We start from the raw sequence: 24,632 nt of genomic DNA, 5'->3' as shown, positions 1-24,632 counted from the left end.
GTTGTTGTTGTTAATGTCTGTAAAAAAATGAAGATTAATTTAACAATGGGAATTGTTTACAAACAAGCAATAAGAGTAAAAACAAATCCAAGTTGTGTTGTGTAAATTGATAATTAACATTTATTGGGCTAACAAAATCTTTCCCAATCAACTCCTTAAATGTTGTATGCGGCTTCATTGAGAAGAAAATTAAAAACTGCAAAAATACATTCATTCAGATATGGGCAGCTATATATACAAGACATTTTTATTGAGGTGTTAATTATGTCTGCGTTCGTGGTATTTGTTTTAAAAATCTCGAAAATTTACCATACTTTACTTTAAGTTTTTTTTTTTTTTATTATGACTTTTATTTTTCTTTTAAGTTTTTGTTTATTCTTTATTTTGGTCAATATTAACTCCGTGTACGGGTTTTCGTGTCCCTCGTATGACTAACTGTGCATGACAATGTCTGAGCGTTACGTGACGAGCATTCGATTTAGTTGCGACCATATTTTGATTCACGGGGGGGTTAGTTAGAAAGCAGATGCGCTTATTATGGCCCTATTTGGATGTTCAGAATACTACGCTTAACGGCATACATTCCCCCGCAGATATATATATATATATATGATGTATAAACAAAAAATGACGTCAACAACCAGTTGATTTGTTCGAGCACCTTTTTGAGTTGTGAAAAAAAAAACGATATACGGATATCTTTATACACATATTATATATACATATGCATGAGGGCATAAATGATTTAAGCCAAATATGTGTTCGAGTAGATCAAAATGAATCATATTCATTATGCGATTATATTGTTGCACGTTGGGTTTTTCGCATAGTAAGTGGGCTTGAGCATTTCATTTTATAATGCATTATTTGATTTTTATAAAATATTCCTTGAATATAAAGCTCTCTGACTATTTACATACAACTGCAAGCTGTTCTTATACCAACTGCATTAGAGGTATTCCATAAATATTATTACTTCTTATTCATTATTTATTACTTATTATTTATTACTCATTACTCATCGATCATTATTTATTATTTACAATTTTTTATTTATTATATTTTGTTTATTACGTACTTATTATTTATATTTTATTATTTGTTATTCTTTATTATTATTATTATTTTTTTATTATATATTATTTATTATTATATATTATCAATATTTATATATATATTTTTTTCAAAGTTTTTGAAAGTAGTTTCTTATTAAAGCTTCTTGCGAGAGTTTCTCAATTACATTTAATTATATAAATGGATAATTGCCTTTTGTTCTGAGAATCTGAGCTGTTTATATGTCGAAAGAGTTAAAGGTAATTGAACTAACACCTTCCGCTGAATTATTATTAATGTATTCGAATTGAGGTTTGCTGTCAAATTGCTTCTATTTCTTTTTGTTTTTTGCACCCACATCATTTTGTTTGTTTTGAATAAGCCATCTTTGCTGCCGCAACTCTCGACGAGTTTAGCCAAAAAGGTTTTCGTTGAATTTTATAAACATTTGTTTATTTGAATATGCAGTAATACGATATGTTGCGCCAAGATCAAGAAATTGAACTTAGGAAATAACCTGCATATCTGAGATGCCTGGGAACAAGACGTTCAAAAACTGAAACGGTCTTAGGAATCTTAGAATATCATCTAAAGTAATAATAATAATAAAAAAATATTAAATGGATAATATATTATTAAAAATAATAACAGTAATAAATACCAAATAATGAATAATGAAAGAATAATGAATAATGAATGAATAATGAATATTATTATTATATGAATAAAGACTCGGATCTCGAGCGAATTAACAAATATATGATAATAAAAATAATAATAATTATTATATTAAAAGAAATAATAATAAAAACAATCATAATAACAATAATTTAACTTAATAATAGTAATCACGATTGTATGTATACAAATGGTTTTTAAATCATTTAGAAATGATTCCACTTTCTTCAATGTTTCCTCAATTAGTTATGTTTTAGAGAAGAGTCGATAGTCTCCAAAATATACTTTGCCTTTCTCCCTAGTTCTCGACATCTCTCTCCCTCTCTCTCGCTATCTCCCTCTATCTCTATCGATATCTTAACTAGTAAGCTTACTAATTAACAAATCTCTGCTCTAATATCATCAACCTGAAACTTGAGCTTCGACTATTTATAACACTTTCTAATGTAGTCACAACGGGGTCGTTGTTAGTTGCTTTGACTATTCGCATTGAGCTTAGGCCAGATAAGTCGCCAACTTAGCATGGCAATAGCAACTAAAAAAGCAACTAAAAAAGCAACTAAAGCAGCAACAACTGCTTTAGTTAGTCGCTGATCTACGCATGATCTTGAGCTACTTAAAAGTACGCCCAAGTTTGTTGCTATTTGGTTTGTTTTCGGTTAGGCTGGAAACGCATTTGGTTAGCTTTGTGCCATCTTAACTAGACTGTGAAAAATAAATGTAATGTAAACTTTGGAGTCGTAGCCTTGCTTGGCCCATCTGCAAACAGGTTAAACGCTGAAAATCATCAGAGCCCAAACCAAAAAGTGTTAATTAATGCAAAATTTGACAAGCTACCAAACATAAAGTCAACTGAGCCAACTGATTGCATTAGAGGAGACGTCACGACTGCGTGTTACCCTGTAACCAAATTTCAGCTGCCCTAATATACATTTACTGGCAATAAATCAAGTATGGATTATATATGAAACCTTTAATTGTGAGCTTAGATGGAAAAAAGTATATAATAATACAAGGCATATAACTGTGTGTGTGTGTGTGTGCCTGTCTGTATGTATGTGTGTGTATGTGTGTGTGTGTAAGTGTATGTATGCATGTGTGTATGTATTTATGTCTATAAGTATGCATGCAGGTTTGTTTTCTAATACCAGACTCAGACCAAAGAATTTCTACTAAGTGCTCTCCTCCTCGATTCTCAAGAATTCAAGTAGGCCTTGCTGGAAATCAACAAGGCAGGAAACGTTGCCTCCAAGGGCCTGTGGAGGAGCAGCATGTGGCGGTGGCGGAGGAGGTGGAGCGGGTATGTAGATATGTATGTAGATGTGTGAAAGTATGTATGTATACGTATGTGTGTATACGTATGTATGTATGTATGTATGTATGTATGTATGTACATACATATGTATGCATGCATGCATGTCTGTTTGTATGCATGCATGCATGTATGTAATAAAAGCATTTATGTATGTATATATTTATGCATGTATGCATACATGCATGCATGACTGTATGTCTGCATGTCTGCATGTATGCATGCATGCATGTATGTAATAAAAGCATTTAGCTTAAATATACCCTAGATTTGCCTGTCGAATCACACGAACAGATTAGATCGATTGGAATGTTGTTGCTGATCGACAATTCGAATGTACTTGTAGTTGTCGCCTGCAGCCTCCTCCTTTACTCACCATTTTTATAGGGTATCAAAAAACAAAGCAGCAAACAATTTTCAGCGAAATTCGGCGCTTCTGTAAAATTGTTAATTTTGTACTTAAAGTAAGCTGTTCTTTTTGTTTATTCCTCTCGTCTTTCCTTTTACTGTTGCTCTTTAATTGTTGTGCGTGTTTGTGTTTGTGTGTATTTTGTATTTTGCAATAAACAAATACTTTTGGGGCTCTGAGATTCTGTTGTTCTGCTGCTTTTTACGATATGTGGCTCATACGTAGATTGCTTTCCAAGTAAATCGGAGCCGGTTTTTAAGTTGTTGTCGTTGTTGTTGTTGTTGTTGTTGTCGTCGACCTACGGACTCATTTTTTTGTAGACAAACAGTCAACACTTGCATCGCGTCATAGCTTCAAAAAATCGTTGCTCAAAGTTGACTGAGCTGATCGCTCAGAGCTACATTTGTAGACGCAGATACAAATGTTTAAATTTGTTTGCCCAGAACTAAAAAGCAAGTGCGCGGGCGCTGCCCACACACTCACTGTGTGTGCGTGTGTGTGTGTGGGCCGAACTAGTTCTCATTCTGTCGAATTAGCCTATTTAGTTTGCATGCGAGTTACACGACACTTCAAATGGCAATTTCCACATAGTTTCCCAGCGTTATTTTGGCCAGTATTTTACATTCAGAATTGGGTTTATTGTTTTGGGTAGACTTTGGAGCATGACATCATTCTGCATGGAGCTGCAAAAACAAAAAATGATATATCTATATGTTGTTGAGCGTAAACATATATTTAATTTATTTTTGTCAATAGATTTTCGCTCGAACGGAAAGTTTTTCTTTATTTGCGTTTGAACAGAACGATATAACGATAAGTTTATCGAAACAGCGCAGCCAACTTCAAGTCGATTGTGAGCAATTATTAATCGATAACATTAGGGATATTCCATATGTATTTTAGATCAGTTAAATGTGTTATAGGTACTTATTGTGGCCTAAACTTGCCTGAGAATTATTCTTAGCTCTCACAGTTCAGACTTAGAACAGAATTACAATATAATTATAAAATTAGTGGCATTCCCTCTACCATTATTTATCAGCCGCATATAAGATTTGCACATCTTTTTAAATAACTTATTATTTGTGCTTCATTTTCTATGCAAGAGTCAGCTTAAGTTTCTCTGGACCTCAGAAATTATCATTTATTCGCTATAAATATTAATGGAACTTTACGTTTGGGGCGTTTCCTATATATGGTTTCAGCCGAACTCAGCGCCAAATTTGTCAACTGTCAGCTGTGCGAATATGTAAATCTTTGAGCGTTTTTTTTTTATTTCTTTGGCAAATTGGAAAACTTTCGCCGTTCTTAAATGTGGCAAGAACTCATTTGTCGCCGAACGAGCGGCTGTGATTGGGTATGATGGGCTATATGTTGGCGTGACATGTGTTTAATTGGCAGATCATTAATCTGTGGGGATTTGGGTAGCCATTAGGGTATGCCAAGAGGGGGGGGGGGGGGGGGGGGGGGGAATGGGAGTGGCAGCTCCGCTTAAGTGGCAGTCAAACATTTGCGCACTTAAGCCGTCAACTTGCAACTTAATGCCACATCCGTCAGTTTGAATGTTTGCTGCACGCCATTGTCGTCGGGCCTCTCAGGCCAGGGTTGTACCCTTCAGCCACATATATATATATATATATATGTGTGTAGGGTTGCCAACGAACTGGGTCAGCATCGATTTTCAGCGCGGCGTGTCACAATTATTGCGGCAGCATTGGATACGTTCGACTAGTTGCCCCAATGGACTGCCGCCAAAAAGGGCAAACACTCACACACTCGCACACACACACACACACAGACACACATTGTGAGGCGCCACTCAAAGGACAAAGCTCTGCCGCAGCCTACATATTAATGCTGTGCACTGAAAAGTCAACTTTTGCAGTTGAAAATCAAAATAAAACAAAAAGAAGAAAATTACTAAAAAGCCTGCAAATATTTGCTGCAGCTGCATTCAAACAAGCTCAAACACACACCACATAAGATAACACACACAACATCTACACACACACAAACACACACACACACAACACACACCAAATAACACACATTAAGACAAAGAAACATGGCCAGAATTGCAGTGGAAACGTGCCAAGTTGTTGTTTATTTTTCGATACCCTGTAGCCCTATGTACACAAGGGTATAATGATTCGGAGGAAATTTGTGTGACAGCTAGAAGCTGGCTTTACCGTACTTGAATGAAATGTTCTCCTATTTAACATTCTGATTAAACTTGTTTCTATTCCAGAAAACCATTTTGTTTTGCCAAAATCGATAAATATCGATTTTCTGTTTCGGTTTTCTAAGCATATCTCGGAAATTATAAGAATTAGAGACAGCAAACTCCGTAATATTTCAATCTTTATGAAGCTCGCCCCTTTCTCACTAAAATTGAAAAAAAAAAAACATTTACTTTCTAGGGTATTGCCGTGTGCTTTTGTATATTCAGACATTTGGCCGCCATAATGAATATCTGTAGATTATATATATTGATAACATTCAGATAACACAAAATTATACCAGAATGATTTTTTTTAGAAATGTAAGCAAGGCAAACAATACCAGCTAGTTGTAGGGTATCTGCTAGTCGTACATGTGCTACTCAGCCAGCTCATTTGTTTCTTTTTATGCTGGTTTTACATATATTTGAGTGTAATTTTGGAACAAGTGTTGCTGCTTGCAACAACAGCAGCAGCAGCCGCAGCAGCCGCAGCAGCAGCAGGAGCAGAAGAAGAAGCAGAAATAGCGTCAGCAGCAGCAGCAGAAGAGGAAGAAGAAGCAGCAGCAGCTGCCAACTGCAGCAATTTGACTGTGCTAAGCCTCTTTCTCTGACTGTTGACCTCTCTGGCAATGGGCACGATTACGGCCACGGATTCAAATTTCTCTGGCCCTTGGCCATGCAATTCCACGCCACAGTTGGTGGGCTGGAGAGGGGGGAGGAGAGGAGGGGCGCAATGGAGCGAAAATGGGCAAAATACAAATTAAGTTGTGCAATCGTAAATTGTACTTAGCACGGCAATACCCTGTAAACTATGTACGAAGAGTACGCGGGGCTTTAAGTTGGGCACAAATCGCCATGAATTTTTGTCTTTTAATGATGAAGAAATTTGCTTAAGTTCGCAATTGCCAAGCTTTATTTAAGATTATTTTTTTAAGTAAATATTTAATTTAGAAATTTATTAGAACTTAATTTGCTTATCTATTTCTTATGCTTAATTCAAGTGTTTGGCTTAAGTTTAAAATACTTATAACAAGTATTTTTACACTTGAATTAAGATTCAATAATAGTTGCAAAATATTACTGAATTTTAATTGTTTTCCTTGTAGTTCTTTAAATTGTGCTGTCATAATTGCTTCTCTAGCTGTTAGTCCGCTTTTTATAGGGTATATCCTAGTCGTGCCTGCGTGTTATTCAGTTCCTCAACTGTTTCATTGATAGTCGCTTCCATTTGGCATTCAAACTTGTGCAGGGTATGCCCTAGTCGTACTTCTGTAAGTATTTGTGCCTTTTTGGGAATCGAAAAAATCTTGCAAAATATATAAGATTATAAATAAATAAATAACTATAAACGAGAGCAACTAGAGCATACCCTGTACACATATTATACATATATATCTTTTCCTCTGTAAATGCACGATATTTCTAACAAAATATATATATACATATATTATCTGAATTATCTGCCGCAATTAAAACAAATTCCGTCAATTGCAAATTAGCGTAACTTATACCCTGTATTAAGAGTCGTGTGTATTTTGTTCGTCAATTATCTAATATATTATTTTTAAGTAGCACGCTTATCAGCATTATCTAACTATAATTCATAAAGTTTCTATTGCATTTACTTAATTATCCAATTAAAAAATGTCTATTTCCAGGGTGTCATCATACGCGAGGTGGACGACGGCGTGCGCTGCGAGCAATGCAAAACAGAATGCCCCGGTTTTGCGGCACACGATTGGAGGTGAGTTCCAGATAAAATATAGAGTATTACTTTAAGTTGTGTCTGGGGATTAAGCATGAAATATCGGCGATACAAGGCAGAAATATCCAACTAAACTCATTTTTTTTGTACAATTTGCGTAAAATCAGTTTTATAAATTTATTTGCTATTCAAATTTATTTAATTTATTTATTACACATTTTTAAACATAAAAAAGACGAATTCCAATTGCTTTCAATGCAGCTGGCACAATATTCCGTCACGTACTGTAAAAGCTTATCAGAAGCTTTGTGCGCGCTTGCTTTGTTAAACTGCCGCCAGGTGGCGTGCACTTGTTACTCAATCTACGCTAACCGCAATTTCGATCAAATCAATATAATTTTAGCGCATTTCCGCTAACAACGCCCCTCCCCCAGTTAGCCCCGCCCACCAACGGCTGAGCTCTGCTGGGATTAATAAATAATGCGTCAACGTTGCCAAGAAAAACGGCAGGAAAATGTCTGCCAGCGATAAAACGTTTGCCAAATATTTCGAACATAAAATATGAAAATAAAAACAAACCGTTAAATTTCAACCGCAAAAACCAAAGGCGGGCACATTTTTTGGGCCAAAAATACATTTAAATGTGATTAATTAATTGGCATTTATTTATGTTTAATGCGTCATTTAAAGCGCATTTAATTGCAGTGCGTAAATAAATATGCACAAATGCAAATGAGAAGGCAAATGCAAAAGTCCAATTGGAAATGGAAACGGGCGTCGCTTTGCCAATTGGGAAAAGCACTTAACGGTCAAACCGGGCGCAGGCCGCAAATTCAAATTACGCTATTAATTTGTAAAATTAGTTTGTCTGTCGGTTGCGTTTGCCTTTTGTCTAACTGCGGCTTTTTGTTGTTGTTGTTGTTGTTGGCATTTTCATTTTGACGCTGGCCGTGCGCCAATTGCGCAGCACAAGGCAAGGGGGAGGGGCAGGGGCAGACGTAAGCGCAACTTCTGCTAGATATGCGGGGCGTATGCGCGTTTTTTTGCTCCACTCGATTTGCATGCGTGCGTGTGTGTGTGTGTGTGCATGTGTACGCGCGCGCGTGTGTGTGTGTGTGTGAATTGCTATAATTCAATTGTTTTTGTTTTCTTTTTTTTGTTTTATTGTGCCTTGTTTTTTATAGCGCTCTGTTTGACTTTAATGGTAAAAAAAAACATTGGGCATAAATTATAATTGAAAAAAATTCAAAATATATATATATAATCATGTGAATAGCCTGACAAATAAATGCTGCGGCATTTTATAATTATTTTGTTGAACGTTAATTAAGTCGCTGAAATTGGGCTGAATAAAATTGTTAACACATTGCTGGAAATTAAATAGAAAAATCCTTAAAAATTTACATATATAAAAATTAAGTTGTCAGCGCCCAAAAACGTCTTGAGATTCCTAAAAAATATTCAGCGAATCTTTTTGAATAAATATAAAATTTAATTTGTGAGTGACAAAAGATTTCTGATTTACGAAAAGATATTAAAAATTCTTCCCCTTAGTTCTTCTTAATTCTCTTTGTCCTCCTCAGCTCAAGAGAATAGCTCAATATCTTCCCATTTAAATATTGGCGCCATCTTTCCATAATAAACTCTGCGTGACAAAAACAGTGTTGTTTTTGTTTTGTGTTGCTTGCAAATGCTCATAGGGGGCGTTGCATGATAACCTGACGCTGAGTGCGATCGTTCATTCGCCCCCCTCCAGGCACAACGTCTGCACCGATTGGTCGTTTCGGTTGCTGCAACGGTAATTAAAGTGCTTGCGCAGACCTTGACTTGCTTCTTCTTGTTTACTTTGCTTCGCACAATTGCTCTCGTTGCTCTCTAAAAGCTTGGGCCTTAAATTGATTCCGATTGCGCCAATAAAAGCTGAACCTCGCGTCGGCGCTTCCATTGAATTGTTGCAATTGCGCTGAGCTTTGGGGTTCAGCTTAAGTTCAAGTTAAAAGGCCATGTTTGCAGTTTTTGTTGTAGTTTTCTTTAGTAAGGGCCTGAGCTTGAGCAATGAACGGAGCCGAGGCTGACATTGAATTGCAAAACTGCGAGCACAACGGAGTGACGAATTGACAGACAGACGACTTCGTGCTTATACTTGGCCTATTAAGCTTTTTATTTCATGCAGCCGACGTTGTCTAACGGCGCTTCGTGCTTAGCTTTTGAGTTTTCGCAGCCGCGCTGACGCGCCTCTGCCGCTCTTCTGCCGCCTACAGACGCCTCGCTTTGACTCACGCTCAATTCCAGGCTTAGTTTTAGTTTTTAGTTGTTTTGCAGCACTTGTGCGTTGCCCACGCGATCAGTCGGCGTATTGCCAAAGTTAGTTAATGAGCTGCTGCTAATTGGCGGCTGCAGGTGGATAAAATTAACCAAAACGAAACGAAACGAAACTCAACTCAACTTCAACTCGAATTTCGATAATCGAAAACAGGCAGAGCGCGCGATCGAGAGCCGCTTTTGGCTACACGCGCTCCATATTCAACTCGCGCTCTCGCGCGCTCTCTCTCTCTCGCAGTCGGACGTCAATGCAAGTGAGAGAGCAATTGTGTGCGTGTGTGTGTGTGTGTGTGCTGGGCTTATCAGTATCTGTCACACGCATTATATATGGCCGCTATAGATAGCTGTCAACTGCTGTCATTGTTTACATTTTAAACTCGCGAGCTCAGTTGTTGTCGCGCTCTTTACACAGCAGCAGCAGTAACAAAATAAGAAACAACTAAAGTTTTCGCAAGATGCAGTTGAAAATGCAGCGCGCGTCACGTGATGTGCTCGAGGTGCAGCCAGTGTTGGTCAAGAAACAGCCAAAGTTTCCGACACGCGAACGTCACATGGCCATCAGACGCAAGAAGTCTGCCGCTCTGACGTTAGCACTGACGACACCTGGCGGCAGCGATGACAAACAGTCGACCGAGCGGTAAGTGCTTAACGATATTCATCGCATCAGCTCGTGAGCTGTCAAAAGCAATTTTTGAACATTTCTATAATTCGGCCACAAATCACGTAACTGGTCTGCGACAAGTTTTCTTGTTCTTCTTTTCTGTAAGCTGTAAATTAATTCCATATATCGTTAATGATAATTGCGAATGTTTTCACGTTCCCGAATCGCTAATCGCCAATCCAACTATGGCTAATGGGCAGCGTATAAACTGCGGCCACGGGCGCAATATATGAGTTATTGTCCGATAATTATGAGCGAATGAATTTTGCTGCCAATTCGAAAAGTATTTTAATTGATCATCAATCTTTTGGCAATCGTCGAAAAGGGTGGCGAAAAACATGAAAGATTGAAAATAAATTTTGCTTTGATTTTGGTTGATGCTTTGGCGCATGTTTTGCATCATTTCGCACTCATTTCTTCTTTATTTCATGTTTATTGGTGATATTATTCATTTGGAGGGTGTCGAAAATGTACTATTGAAGCTTCAAGGTTATCAAATAGTTCCTGGTAAGCGCATGATAGATTTCTAGTTGTGTTAGTGTTGGAAAGCGTGCTTAATTGAGGCATTCAGTAACTGCATGTCAAGTAATTCGTATTGAGGGTGCTTAGAATAGGTTTTAGAGAGCTCATTGCAGAGTTTTAGAGCTGTTAGTGTTGGAAAATGTGCTACACTGACTTAATCTGCCAACGCATGTCAAATAAATCGAATGTTAGTGCTGGAAAATGTACTAAACTGTACTACATCGTATGGAGAGTGCATTAATTAGATTCTAGAGGGCGTATTGTAAAGTTATTGTTTAGGTAGTGTTGCAAAATGTAGCAAACTCACGCTTGACTTATGTAGTGTGCACTAAATAGATCCTAGTGGACGTATTACAGTATTATAGTTTAGCTAGTGTTAGAAAATGTACGAAACTGACGCAATATGTAAACACATGTCAAATAAATCGTATTGGTCAATTCCAAAAGCTTTCCCATTTCGTAATCGCACTCTCGAGAACGCCTTCGCCCGGAGAGACGTGCCCCCATTAAACCCAATTAGTTCGGTCGTCTCGTGAAGCAAATTAATTACCAGGCGTGAGTTAGAACCCGAAAAAGAAACACACATAATAGTACATTTAACGGCAATATGTGCAAATATGTTCAAACATGCTGAAAGCTGGCAAATGATATTTTACTTGGAACTAGAATAAACACAAGAATTGCGCTGTCTGAACATGTGATGTTTTCACAAATCAAGACAAAAATATGTGAGGGGTGATGGAGGGGGCGGGGCAGGTAAAATGTATAAAAACATTAGCTACCTTTTAGAGGCTACACGCAGTCGTGTAGCAGCAACCTGTACAGGCACATTATCTAATGTTAAATAATGGCCTTAATGGCAGCCCAAAACAGACTCAGACGCAGTGCCAAATGTATCTGCAAGATACATGTATCTAATGTGCCTACAAGTACGCAGCTGTATGTTACACAGTCGCCTCCGCCCCCGCCCCCTCTCTCCAAAAAGACGGCTGTAATTAAAAGCGGCAAATGACAGGCACATGCATCATAGACATGGACAGGTAAATAAACAAACCAAATGAACCTACATGAATTTTTTCCAAAGGTTCACACACATCTCTCTCTCTCTCTCTCTCTCTCTCTCTGTGTGTTTCGGCTTTGTATCTGTATTTACGGTCCGTAAGATCTATTGATAGATGGCTTTTGTAATAAACATATTGGTCTGGCCGCAATATATATACATATGTATCTGTGCAAAAGCCAACTATAGTTGGTCAATGGCTGGACGGCCAAGTCCAAGGTTCATCAACTTGAAAAGTTCCACAGTTTAAATAGTATTTGGCTTATATTTACAATTCTCCTGGAATAATACTATAGAAATTTGGCCAACTGAGCTATTTATAAAGCCGTTTATATACCAAAGTTTATTTACCATCTGCATTATTTTAGGAATTAAATGTTTTTCTTTTTATTTTTCTTTTTTTATGGACAATATCGTAGAGGCATATTTAAAATATAAACAAAGCATGCGAATATGTTAAATGGGCACAAATACAAAAATTAAATCTATTATATATTATTGCCAAAAGGCATTGTTTATTTTGCCCATCTGCTTGTTCTAGTCTATTTCCAATAAGGAAAATTCTGCAAAACTTTTTTGTATTATTTTTGACACAATTTCTGGACTAAGGGTATGTATCTATTGATATAGGCTATATGCACCTCCATAAAATAGTTTTCTTAGGGTTAAAGCATTGACATATATATTTGTTAAATTCCAGGAGAGTTTATGTTAGAAATATAGCCTAAAACAAATCACGTATTTGTAATATTAATATTAACAATATATTCAAATCTTATTTGAAGGAACTGTATATGAAAACCTAGCTTTCCACATTCTTGAAACAAGTTTTTGCCTTAAAACTTTTGTCATATCTTTTCAATTCAACTATACAAATACATTTTTAATTATAATTGCGCGCTTGTTCTACTGAAAATATTGCAAGTCATAAATATTTCCATACAAAATGCGCGCTACATTTGTTTTTTCATCAAAGTTGACATCCGTAAAATAAAAATTAAATAAAAACAAATAATATTTTGGGCTCAAGCTATTTATGCTTTATAGCTCTTAATTTGCTTGATATTAATCCAAAACCTTTTATGGCTCATCTGTTTTTCTTGGCCAACTGTTATGGCTTAAGGCTTCGATTTATAGTAAATAAAGTTAACTGGAACTCCGGATTCAGCTTGAATCAAAATCAGTCTACAGTCCTGATATATATGTACAAATATTTCAGACAGGATAAGTTGTACTCTGCAGCTTATTTCGTTAGTCAGTCAGTCAGTCAATCAGGCAGTCAGTCAATCAGGCAGTCAGTCAGTCAATCAGTTATTCAGTCAGTCAATCAGGCAGTCAGTCAATCAGTCAGTCAGTCAATCAGGCAGTCAGTCAATCAGTCAGTCAGTCAATCAGTCAATTAGGCAGTCAGTCAGTCAATCAGTTATTCAGTCAGTCAGTCAACCAGTTAATCAGTCAGTCAGTCAGTCAATCAGTCAATCAGTCCGTCATTAAGTGTGTCGGTCAATCAGTTATTCAGTCAGTCAGTCAATCAGTCAGTGAGTCAGTCAGTCCATCAGGCAGTCAGTCAATCAGTAAATCAGTCAATCAGTCAATCAGTCAGTCATTCAGTGAGTCAGTCAATCAGTCATTCAGTGAGTCAGTCAATCAGTTATTCAGTTAGTCAGTCAATCAGCCTGTCAGTTATTCAGTCAGTCAGTCAATCAGTAAATCAGTTAATCAGTTATTCAGGCAGTCAATCAGTCGGTCATTTTGTCAGCCAGTCATTCAGTTATTTAGTAACTTAGTCTCCCAGTCAATTTTATATACAACATAATCTTGGATCTTTTCAACATTTCAAATCAACTTCAATCAACTTTTTGGGGTTTTCGAAGTCGTGACTTTGTTAAGCAAAGAAGAAATCACTTTTCTAATCACACTTTGAATCACATTTCGAATCACAATTTAAATCACATTTGAAGTCAAGCCATATCCGCGTTTGCACGCAATATTTATTGCCGCTTGGTATCATCATTTTCTGCTTAGCCATTATATTGTTTGTTGTTGTTGCTATTTTATTTATTTATGTATTTATTTACTTATTTTTTTCTGCGATGCAGCGCCAACTTTTTCCGGCATTTGGCCATTTAAGCAGCCCCCATTCCCCATCAATTAATCAGCTGCGTCGCCAAAGTCACGTTTTGCATTTCGTAATCGAATATGAATACGTACTCGCACAATATTACCTGATATATATAACTAGATAGGGATATGTATATGTATTTGTGGGCCATTTAATGGAGCTGCTTATCAAGCTGATGGACAAGCCGGAGACGGCGGCGGCTGTTTGTGGCAGTGCCACCTTCTGGGCCAGGTCTTCATAATGCATGCAATTTGTAAGGGGTGCCTGCCTCTAATTAAGAGTGTTCCGGCAGGGGGAGAGTGGGAGGGGCAGGGCTTGGGGCTGGTCATATCATCAATCTAAAGTACACGTCCAGGCAGCAGTTGGTAGTTGGCTCGCTGACATGGCTCATATATGGCCCCTCACCCTTGCCAATTGTGACCAATTAATCATTTATGTTTACAGCGATTTGTGCATTAAAACAAAATCTCATAAATTACGCCCCAGTTCCCCCCGTTCCCCCGTTGCCACCCTGCCCACTTGGCCAAAAGCACGCAATGAATCTCTAACTTTTCGCCGATGATGATCAGCAGGCAGGAGGTTGGCGTGGGCGGCGTCTGGGGGGTGGGTGGGGCGACCTTTGCTGGCGTCACGGCCAAGATGTAGCTGCGAAATGAGTTGTTCATCACAGAAAAGGGGGTTAGGGCGGGGGCGGGGGAGCAGTGGGGTGTGGGGATTGGCCATAGATAGAAACAGAGAGAGAGAGAGAGAGAGACTCTTGAGGGTCTGTTGACTTTTCGGGCGCGTACGCCATGAATGAAAGCACTTGGCCAAAACAATCAACACTCATTGCCATGCCCCCGCGCCGCCCCCCTCCCCCACACACCCCCCGTTAACACCCCAACCCATGCCGCATGTTTGTATATTTCTTGTGCAAATATACAAAATTTACCAAAGTGGCCGCAAAGTGAGCTAGCAAAAATATAAGAAAACATAATGAATAATATTCAAGCCGAAGCACGCATACTCTTTATAGGGGCAAAAATGTGGAATCTAGCATGAAATACAAATTAAATATATACATATATATAAATTTGGATATATGGATAAATTATTCTTAGATTTCATACGATAAAGTGTTATGAATTCGCTGGTATTGCCCGGCCTTGTGCGGCTTTAATTTTCCACGCCTTTTCCACCGTGTGGAAAAGTCTGACTATGCTATTTTAGGGCTTATTTTATTAGACTGAACATAGCAACATTTTCTTTTTATTTAATATATATTTTAATACTATAGTTTAAGTTTTAAGTTTTTAAACAACTTTTCAGTTATTTAGCCAGTGGGGATGGGGGATGACGATGGACGCAGGCCCCAACGTTATCGATTAGTTAAATTAATCGGTTGTCTAACGTTTTTTACCTGCACTTCGATTTTATTTTTGTGGATCTTTTATCATCTTTGTATCTCAGAAAGATGAATCGAAAAGCCTTAGAAGTAAATCTAATGACTATCTATATGGTTTAACGAGAGCAAACAAACTTATGATTATGTATATATATATATACATAAACCCAGCTGATAAGAAAATCGGGAAAATCTTGTAGACATCGAAGCGCCGCGAGTAACCAGCGAATACGCCTTACGATCACGAAGAATTTGTCCCAAGTTCATGACGTCGCTTGCTTTATACCATTTATTATAACAAGCGGGCATTGCCCGGCCTTGCGCGGTCCGAGTGTAATATAAAGCTGAGGTCTAGTCATACGATCTTCGAGTCCAGTCAAGAAGGCAAGTCTTATCAAGAATGGAAATTTTGGATAACAACAGTGCAAAATGGGCCTGAACGCATTCTTAACATAGTCAACGTTTCCTTTACATTCCAAATTGAATAGTTGTACAAATTTTAAGTTTCTCCCGTAATTGGCGAACAGGGGAAGCTCTTTGCCCAGTTGACATACATATTGTGTCTGGAGCCTGCCTGTTGCATTATAAGTGTATTTCACGTCGTTGTGATTGTATCTATACACATTTTTTAAATACTTTTATAAGCAATATGAATACAAATATATATGTTGTATGTGTGCAAGAAGTCAAGTAAAGCGGACCGAAGCACTATTCGAAGATTTACTTTTTAATATTCAATGTATCTTAACTAAAACTGGGCTCAATAGTTTTAGGAAGATAATCTTAGCCAATATTGAACTACTAGATCATATAGTTCCTTGGGAAGAATCAGTTTTTGTAAGATAAGGTTTTCTGTTTGGTAAAACTCGGCTTTAGAATTCTTTTTCGAATTTAGTTCACCTGAAAGCGCCCAAATGTAGGGTATTTCTTGCTTAATATCACATAATTAAATAAAAACAAGAGGTTCTAGTCGGGAGCTCCCGACTAGGGGATACCCTGAACCCTCCTCTTCCAACATCAAATGCATATATATATTCTATTTTAGATGCTATTTGTCAAGTTTGGTGACTCTAGCTCTTATTATTTACCAAAATTGCCGAAAAACACGATATCGATATCGATTTTTATCGATTGCTTTGAAACGGAGTAAGTTATCGATTATCGGAAACAAACCGGATCTGCGCGGGAACTAGGAGCATCTACATCAAGTCTCTAGCTCTTATTGGTGCTGATCAAGAATATATATACTCTATGGGGTCGGAGATGCTTCCTTCTGCCTGTTACATACATTTGGATTTTGCACAAATACAATATACCCTATATAATTATCTAGTTATAATCAATCTATAGGCAATTGCTCAAAATTTAAGATCATCGAATTTGTATAGTTTAATAGATATTTCACAATTCCGATATGCCCCCTTCCGGCCACATTCAGCTTACAGGGTATGCGGCTGGCTGTCGCTGTCGCAAGCACAATCACATGGTTGCACATACCGCACGCAGTTAGGGTATGCGGCAAAGGCAACTGGGCGGCAATTCGGGCCACATTCAATGGCATCATAATATTTTTACGGGCCATTTGCGTTGTCTTTATGGATTTCGTATAGCTGCTGACAATGTGGGCTAAACCCCACCGCTTTCCGCCCCCCCTCCGCGCTTCAAGTAAAACATTTCAATTGGCCGCTTAGCTACTTTGTTTATAAATAAACGTAATTTGTTGCATGTGGTAATCAAAGCCAGCAACTTGTCGCAGCCACTGTGATAAATGTGGCCACAGTTGGCCGCTTCTCACTGTGACTGTGACTGTGACTGTGACTGTGACCTTGGCCGGCTTTTCTCCGGCAGCAGCAGCAGCTGCTGCCAGCGGAAGCGTGGCATGCCACATGCCTGGTCTACATGCAGCGAAATGCAGCTCGCCTAGCCAAACGAGAGCATTTGTGGCACAACTGGAACTCGAACTCGGATCCACTCAACTCCACTTTGGGGCAGCCAAGCGCACTACCTGTTGACTCATTAGCCGCCAACTGGCAGCGCGGTTCTCACACGTTTCTGCGTCGCGTTAATGAAGAATCGCCATGAAAACGAACATGAGCAGCGAATGGTCGACTGGCAGATGCCCTGTAACCAGGCAAGCTATACAAAATTGCGTAAATACAAGTAGCTATATTCCTATGTTTGTGTCTATCATTTTTTATCAAAAATCGATATAATCGGTTAATCGATAGTTATCGATTTCGATGGGGAGGAAGATGTGTGCCATAGAAGAGCCAGCGATAAGAGTCCAGCTCTGATAATCTACAAGATATGTTCAAAAATCCTTATTTGATAAGCGATAAGTATCGATTATTGGTAACTGAGTGATCGATAATCCAATATATTTATAAATGTTCTGCACGTGCCATACCAGAAGCTTAATTCCACATTTTGTGTGCCTAGCTAACGTAATTTACGAGATATGCTCAATTAAAAGCAAGATGTTTATCGATAATTGATGATTAGTGATGATCGATTATTGATTTTGGGAAAATTTAAAGAGATATCTATAAATATAAATAAACTTGAAATGCACAACAAATTATAAATAACTTAAAGCATCTGAGATCGACTTGTTCATGCTTATGACCAGATATAGATAGATAGATTAAGCTGGTCAAAACGTTTCGACTGTTGATGCTGATCAGGAAAATATATTCCCTTATGAATACCCCATATAGCCAAAAAAGTCGCCTACTGCCTGTTACAAACATTACTATGCCACCAATATACCCTCACATTTAGGCATTTTTCAAGGGTGCAGTGCATATTTAAACCCTAACGCATTCGCATTGCTAATAAGCGGTTGCGGCTGCAGCACATAATGCAGCCCCATCTGCAGGCAGACGCAGTAGCAGCAGCAGCAGCAGCAACAGCAGCAGCCAACACCATAGGCAAGTGCCGTGTCATTATCGCTGCTCGCTGCCGGCGCCGCTGCCACGCTCCCACTCGCACTCTCTCCAAGGCATGCTCTTTGGCCGTCTCCCACGATGCGTTGTTCTCGCTTGGCTTTCTTTTCTGTGGGAGCTTCGTTTATGCTACGCTTCGGCTGCGACGGCGTCGTTCGGCGTCGCCGCCGACGACGACAACAAACACAGCGTGGCGCAGCAGAGCAGACCAGACCCAGACCAGGCGACGACGACGACGACGACGACGCCGACGCAGAGTTCAGTTAGGATTGAATTGTGTAACGGTGCGGTTGGTCGCTCTCGCAGCGCCCCTTCAACTCGCTACGCAAACGCGCGCGTTTACCGCGCGACTATTCGGCGCGTCATTTAACGTGTTTCGTTTTGGGTTTTTTTAACTTAAATTCAAGAAATTAAGATAAAATAAATGTAATTAATTTTGAAACATGCTGTTTGTGACGTCTGTGCGGCCCATTTTCACGGCTGCTCAAGTTCAGGAGCTCACAAATTCACAAATTGGCCAACTCATATTTTTGTTGCCGTCGAATGTTCACAAACTAAATGCCAATTGCTGCTGCCAGACATATTTGTTTACATTTATCCAATTGCGGTTTCGTTATGTGTATAAACATCTGAAAATCTGTTGTATAAAGCAACAAAACCCAAAGAAATTCTTGCAATTTCTGTGCTTCTTCTTCTTCTTGCTGTTGTTCTTGTTGTTGTTGTTGTTATTTACAAATGCGTTGACAGCCAGATTTGATCAAAAGTCAAATATTTTTGGCACGAACATTTTTATATGATAAGGAGATGGTCGTTGTAAAGACATAATTCTTATAGAATGCGCACACGAAATAAGTTTTGCGGAATTCCTTTGGCTTTGGCTTAAAGAAAACGACTTTCATGAACATTTTTCATTAGTTCATAAATGATAAGCGCGCTTTTTAGCCCTCTTTTTATGGCCCAAAGCTACTTTATAACTGTATTAAAACTCGAAAGTGTTTTATAACGAGGTTTCAGATTTCGTTAAGCTTAAATATAGCTATTAAACATAATTAAAAGCTAAAAATAAGTAAAAAGTGCATAATTAATTAAGTGTGAAAGATAGAATATCTTTTCAAACACATAAAAGATACGGAGTATACCAAAAGTCAAAATTTGCATGCACTACTTCATTTTCAAGTGATTGTTCCGATAGAGGTTACTATATGATATGCTAGTTTGATTCTAATAAGATTTATCAAGTAGTTAGGCATTCAGAAGGTATTCCCACTATTATATGTTTCATAATTCTTATAAGATATTATTAAGAATAAGCAAAAAGATTTTAAAAAGGTTTTAATCAGGTTAAAGCCCGACAGATTCTCAGATATCTCAGAAGAACATAAAAGTTGTTCCCACAACAAGCAAATTGTCTCTCCATTTATATAAAAAGAGCATTAAAATACTGGGAACAGTTTCGTGTAAGGCAGCTTCGTTTGTTAGGGATTACACTGTACATATACATATATATTTCGTTTTATGGGCTCGAAGATATTTCCTGCACATTTCGTGACAGGGGTATAAAAACTAAGAGGATCTTAACTGACTTGCCAACATTTTGGCACACACACACACACACACACACACACACACACACACAAAATAAGCACACATACACGCGTATACACTCGCACTCATATGTATCAAAGTGCATCAGCCGGCTTTGTCATTTGTTGCGCCTCTTCTTTATTTTTGTGTTACACATTGTGGCCAGATTTCGCGGAACCGTAATCGCCCCCCTCCACCCCTCCACCCCGCCGCCGCTCCGGCCCAGCAGAGTGACGAGCGCAAAGCTGAAGCAAAAGCTAAAGCTAAAGTAATGTGCATGCAAGGCCGTAATAATTCACAAAGCGCAATGCAATTTGGCATTTACATACACACACACACGCACACTTAAGTAAAGTAACAGTTGCAAAAGAAAATAATTCTTTTTATATGTATACATATATAAACTTTAATGTGTGTGTGTGTGTGTGCGTGTGTCTGCAAGTCATAAACTAGAAGCTGCTTCTGCTGCGCTGTCATGACAACAGCCGCAGCTCAACTTCCAAGCGGGGGGCAGCTTCTCTCTCTTACTCGCTCTTTCGCTCTTCCTCATTCACAGCATATGTTAATTATCTACCTTGGGCGATGTTATCACTGGGTTCGCTGCTCACTGATTCAATTAGTGGCTGCCATCTACACGCATCATTTATAAACCGACTTTTATTTAGTTAAGTTTATGTGGGACAGTAGCCGCACTCAAGTGCATAGAATACTGCACTCATTGTTGCCGTTGTTGTTGTTGTTGTTGTTGTTGTTGCCGTAATCGCATTAAAAGTCATTTAATCGAAAGCGAAAAGAGAGCGCGCTTACGTCGCGTGGGTGAGTAAGAGAGCGCGAGCGTGCACGCGTCACTCACTGCACTCACTCTATCAGGCACGCCATCTCGCTCTCGCGCGCTCTCTCTCTCTCTCTCACACGCTCGCACACCTTGCGGCTGAGCTGGTAGCTCATAATTGAGATTTGTTGCACTCCGCCGTTGACATTTATGCGCGCTTTTATTGTTTATGGTTTATTGTTTATGGCGCAACATGTTCAATTATAGTGGAAAATTGGATTTTGCTCTCCCGGCTGGCGAAGAAGGTCAGCGCGGCAAGAGACCAGCAGACCGACAGCTCTGTACACTGCAATTGCTTGTCGCCTGGTATTGTGCTGGGGTGGATGGTCGGGGGAGGGGCTCCCTCTCTCAAATGTCGCCAAAAGTTTTCCAATTGCTCGCATCTAAATGAAAGTGAATTTGGTGCTTATCAATTGTAATTGTTGGCTGCCCAGATTCCCTTCCCTTGCCCCTTGCCCCTTTCCACTACCCTGCCGCTTGTTCTAACCTAACCTAAAAACTGCCAAATTCTGCGGGCAACAACAAGCGCCGTCTACTTGTGTGTGTGTGTGTGTGTGTGTGGAGCACTTTCTGGCTTTTAATTACATTTATCTGGCAGCAAAACTTTGGCAGCGACTTTTACGCTTTCTGTTGCCGCCGTGTTCTTCATGTTTCCATACGCTTCGCTATACTATACCCCCCGGCAAGAGGCATACGCCGGAATAGTGTACATATTGTATTCGTTGATATGTTGGCTAAACATTTTTCTTTTGCAAACTAAAACTTTATTAGCAAAACCAGGCAGCAAACCCAAAAACTGTTTAAAGTACTTGCATTCAATTTGAAATCAAATATTATGTTGGTTGCCCAGCAATTAAAACTTTTAAGAGTTTAGACTTTTGGAAAACGGATTTGAGTGCAAAGTTTAGTTTTGAGTGGCAATTTTTCGCTCATAAAAGACAATTATATATTTGAGGGAAATTAAATATTACAATAGAAAACATACTTTTTTTATATATTGCATAATTTTATTAATATTACTTGTAATGTTTACATTTTGTAATTCTCAACTTGTGCAGCGATCTGGCAGCACCAAATAATTGCATACGTGCGGGGCGTGCAGCGATCTGGCAGCACAGAATGCTTAAATGCGTGCGTTAAGTTGGCTGCGCCTGAAAATACTGTAAAATGGGGTTTCAATCAGATAGACATAGCTCTCTTAGCATTAAAGATATAAATCTTACTATATTCGGTTCAATTATATATTTTAACCGATTGCTCAAAATCATTTACGGGGTATCTTTCACTTGTTGCCGCCCATTAAAGTCGTTTCTGTTGATTGTGAAAAGCCTCGCGGCTATTTAACTTTTCTGATTCTGTCGCAATTCAATTAAATGAAATCTGCTCTTGTGCTGGCATTTTTTTTTTTTGCCTGCTTGACGTTCAGCTGATATGGACTGAAAACGCGAATGCAAACGCACATCTGCCCAATGTCGGGGCACTTAATCTGGCGTGAACACGTTTTAATGGCATAGTAATTGTTTATTCTGCGATAAGGCTGCGCATCCCGCAGAGAACTAGACACACAACAATGACAACTTCATGAACACAAACTCTGATTATTTACATGCATATACATGCATGCATATATATATATATATGTCGGGTACTAGGTAATGGCAATAGTTGCTTTAGTTATCTGTTTATAGAGCCAAGCAGCTAAATGTGCTCTATTTTGATATTAAAAGTTCACAATATTCTTTGCCAATTTTGGACTTGCTCTGGCTTTGCTGAGACGCTTCTGAGTTTCCTTTTGCTAATTTTAATTGTAGAAAATATATAAATATCGAAGACCTTTTGGCATTAGCTAGTCTTGTAAAGAGCGTATTCTATTGTGGCATAAGTGAAGCTCTTTTCATACCCTGAACCCATTTAAAATGGGAATTTGTGCAAAATGCAAATGTATGTAACAGGCGGAAGGAAGCATCTCCAACCCCATAAAGTATATATATTCTGGATCAGCATCAATAGCCGAGTCGATTTAGCCATGTCCGTCCGTCCGTCCGTCCGTCCGTATATATGAACGCAAGGATCTCAGAACCTTTAAGAGCTAGAGACTGAAATTTTAGATGTAGGTGCTCCTAGTTCCCGCCCAGATCGAGTTTGTTTCCGATAATCGATAACTTACTCCGTTTCCAAGCAATCGATAAAAATCGCTATCGATGTCCTGTTTTTTGGACAATTTTGGTAAATAATAAGAGCTAGAGTCACCAAACTTGACAAATAGCTTCGAAAATAGAATATATATATGCATTTGATGTTGGAAGAAGAGGGTTCAGGGTATCCCCTAGTCGGAAGCTCCCGACTAGAACCTCTTACTTGTTTTTTATAAGAACTAAGCTTTTAAATACTCATCCAAAAATTTGTATCTGTCGCTAGAAAAATGTATAAGATTCTTTTGCAAAATTGACTTTTATTTTATCTCAGCTTATGCCACAAATTTAAATTATAGAAAATATAAAAATATCGGAGACTTGTAGGCATTATCCAATAAGAAAGTTGTATATAATTGAGGGTTTTTCTAAAAGAATGAATATTTGAAATTTTCACTTCGCAAAGGAAATGTATCTTTGGCTAGAAAATATTGTCGATTTCTTATATCAATGTTAGTTTTTAGACAAAAATTAAGTTTTCTTTCGCCTCAATAATTATAAAATTCATTTTCTAATTTACTTTTATTAATTCTCATCTTAGGCCACAAATTTTACTTTGAGAAAATTAATTTTGGGTTTAGTTATTTCGCGCGTGGCAAAAGCTTTGCAATTCTCACTTCGTTGAAAAAATGTATCTTTAGCTAGAAAAAATTTAAAAAATTCCTACTTCACATTTAATTATATGGCACAAATTTTAATTATAGACAATGTATGCCTTTTAGGCATAAGCTAATTATAAAGGCTGTGGCTTTTGGTTTCTTAGGTTCTCACTTCACAAAAAAATGTATCTTTACCTGGAACATTTTCCATATCAATTAGACCCTTATGATACCCTGTCTAATGCCACGACTAGCTCTATTTTCTCTGCGCTTCTCGTGAACTTTCTCTCCAAAGATTTCGAGAACATTTCGCATGATAACAAAATAGTTAATCTCGTGTGCTTACTCATCTGTCCGCTTATTTTTTTCTTTTCGAAACAATTCTTAGATTCTTATCTAAATATTCTGTTTGAGCTGAGTTTTTGGTTGGCTTTTCTAATATTATTCGTACGCAAAGAAACCTTTAGTTGATCTCGTTCTCGATGGCAACAGACATGGCAAATAATGAATCATGCCATAATTCCAATTAATTTATGCCATGTTTGCGTTACCCGAGCCAGAACCGAACAACCCGCAGCCAACCCCCCCCCTCTCACTCTGTTTGCCCCCCTCCCTCTTGGCCCCTTTTCCGTTTGATATTTGCAAACCTGTTGCATTTTCCGCATTGACGTCAAAACATCGTGAGCTGCGCCTGGCGCTTGCCTCTCGACTCTATAAAAGGTCAGCTCTGGCTTAGTGCACTTCCTCTTATTGGAATTACGAGTGTCTTATTGGACTTATCTCTACACAGAGATAGCCTTTGCTCACGAGCTATTTTTTTATATTATTACGTACTTGACTTTATATCTTTTTCGTTTTTTATGTTATTTTGCTACACTTTCGTGGCCGTTGACAATCTTTTAGGCTCAGCCACGCCCCCGCTGGCATAGCCCCCGATGACATCAGGCAATCCAATTGGAATTCGTGTGTGTGCGAAGCAGACACTTTATTTTATTTTGTTGATTAATCTTATCGGACAGTTGGAGCTGCTG

General features: G+C 38.4%; 1 protein-coding gene across 2 annotated transcripts in view; it reads left to right on the top strand.

Annotated features, from left to right (window-relative positions):
- LOC115771161 (four and a half LIM domains protein 2) overlaps window positions 1-24,632 on the top strand; it is a 71,079-nt gene that overhangs the window by 15,592 nt on the left and 30,855 nt on the right. The window contains exon 2 of one of the 2 annotated variants that reach the window (XM_030716739.1): window positions 7,332-7,417. In XM_030716739.1, coding sequence (XP_030572599.1) covers window positions 7,332-7,417 — 86 coding nt within the window. Of the gene's footprint in view, window positions 1-7,331; window positions 7,418-10,100; window positions 10,338-24,632 lie in introns of those variants that run through there. The other variant, XM_030716738.1, reaches the window with a different exon arrangement.

This window comes from Drosophila novamexicana, unplaced genomic scaffold (genome assembly GCF_003285875.2).
Source record: "Drosophila novamexicana strain 15010-1031.04,08,12 unplaced genomic scaffold, DnovRS2.1 tig00000024-arrow-pilon, whole genome shotgun sequence".
NCBI lineage: Eukaryota > Metazoa > Arthropoda > Insecta > Diptera > Drosophilidae > Drosophila > Drosophila novamexicana.
Note: the sequence above shows the minus strand (reverse complement) of the source record. Positions and strands in the feature narration are given on the sequence as shown.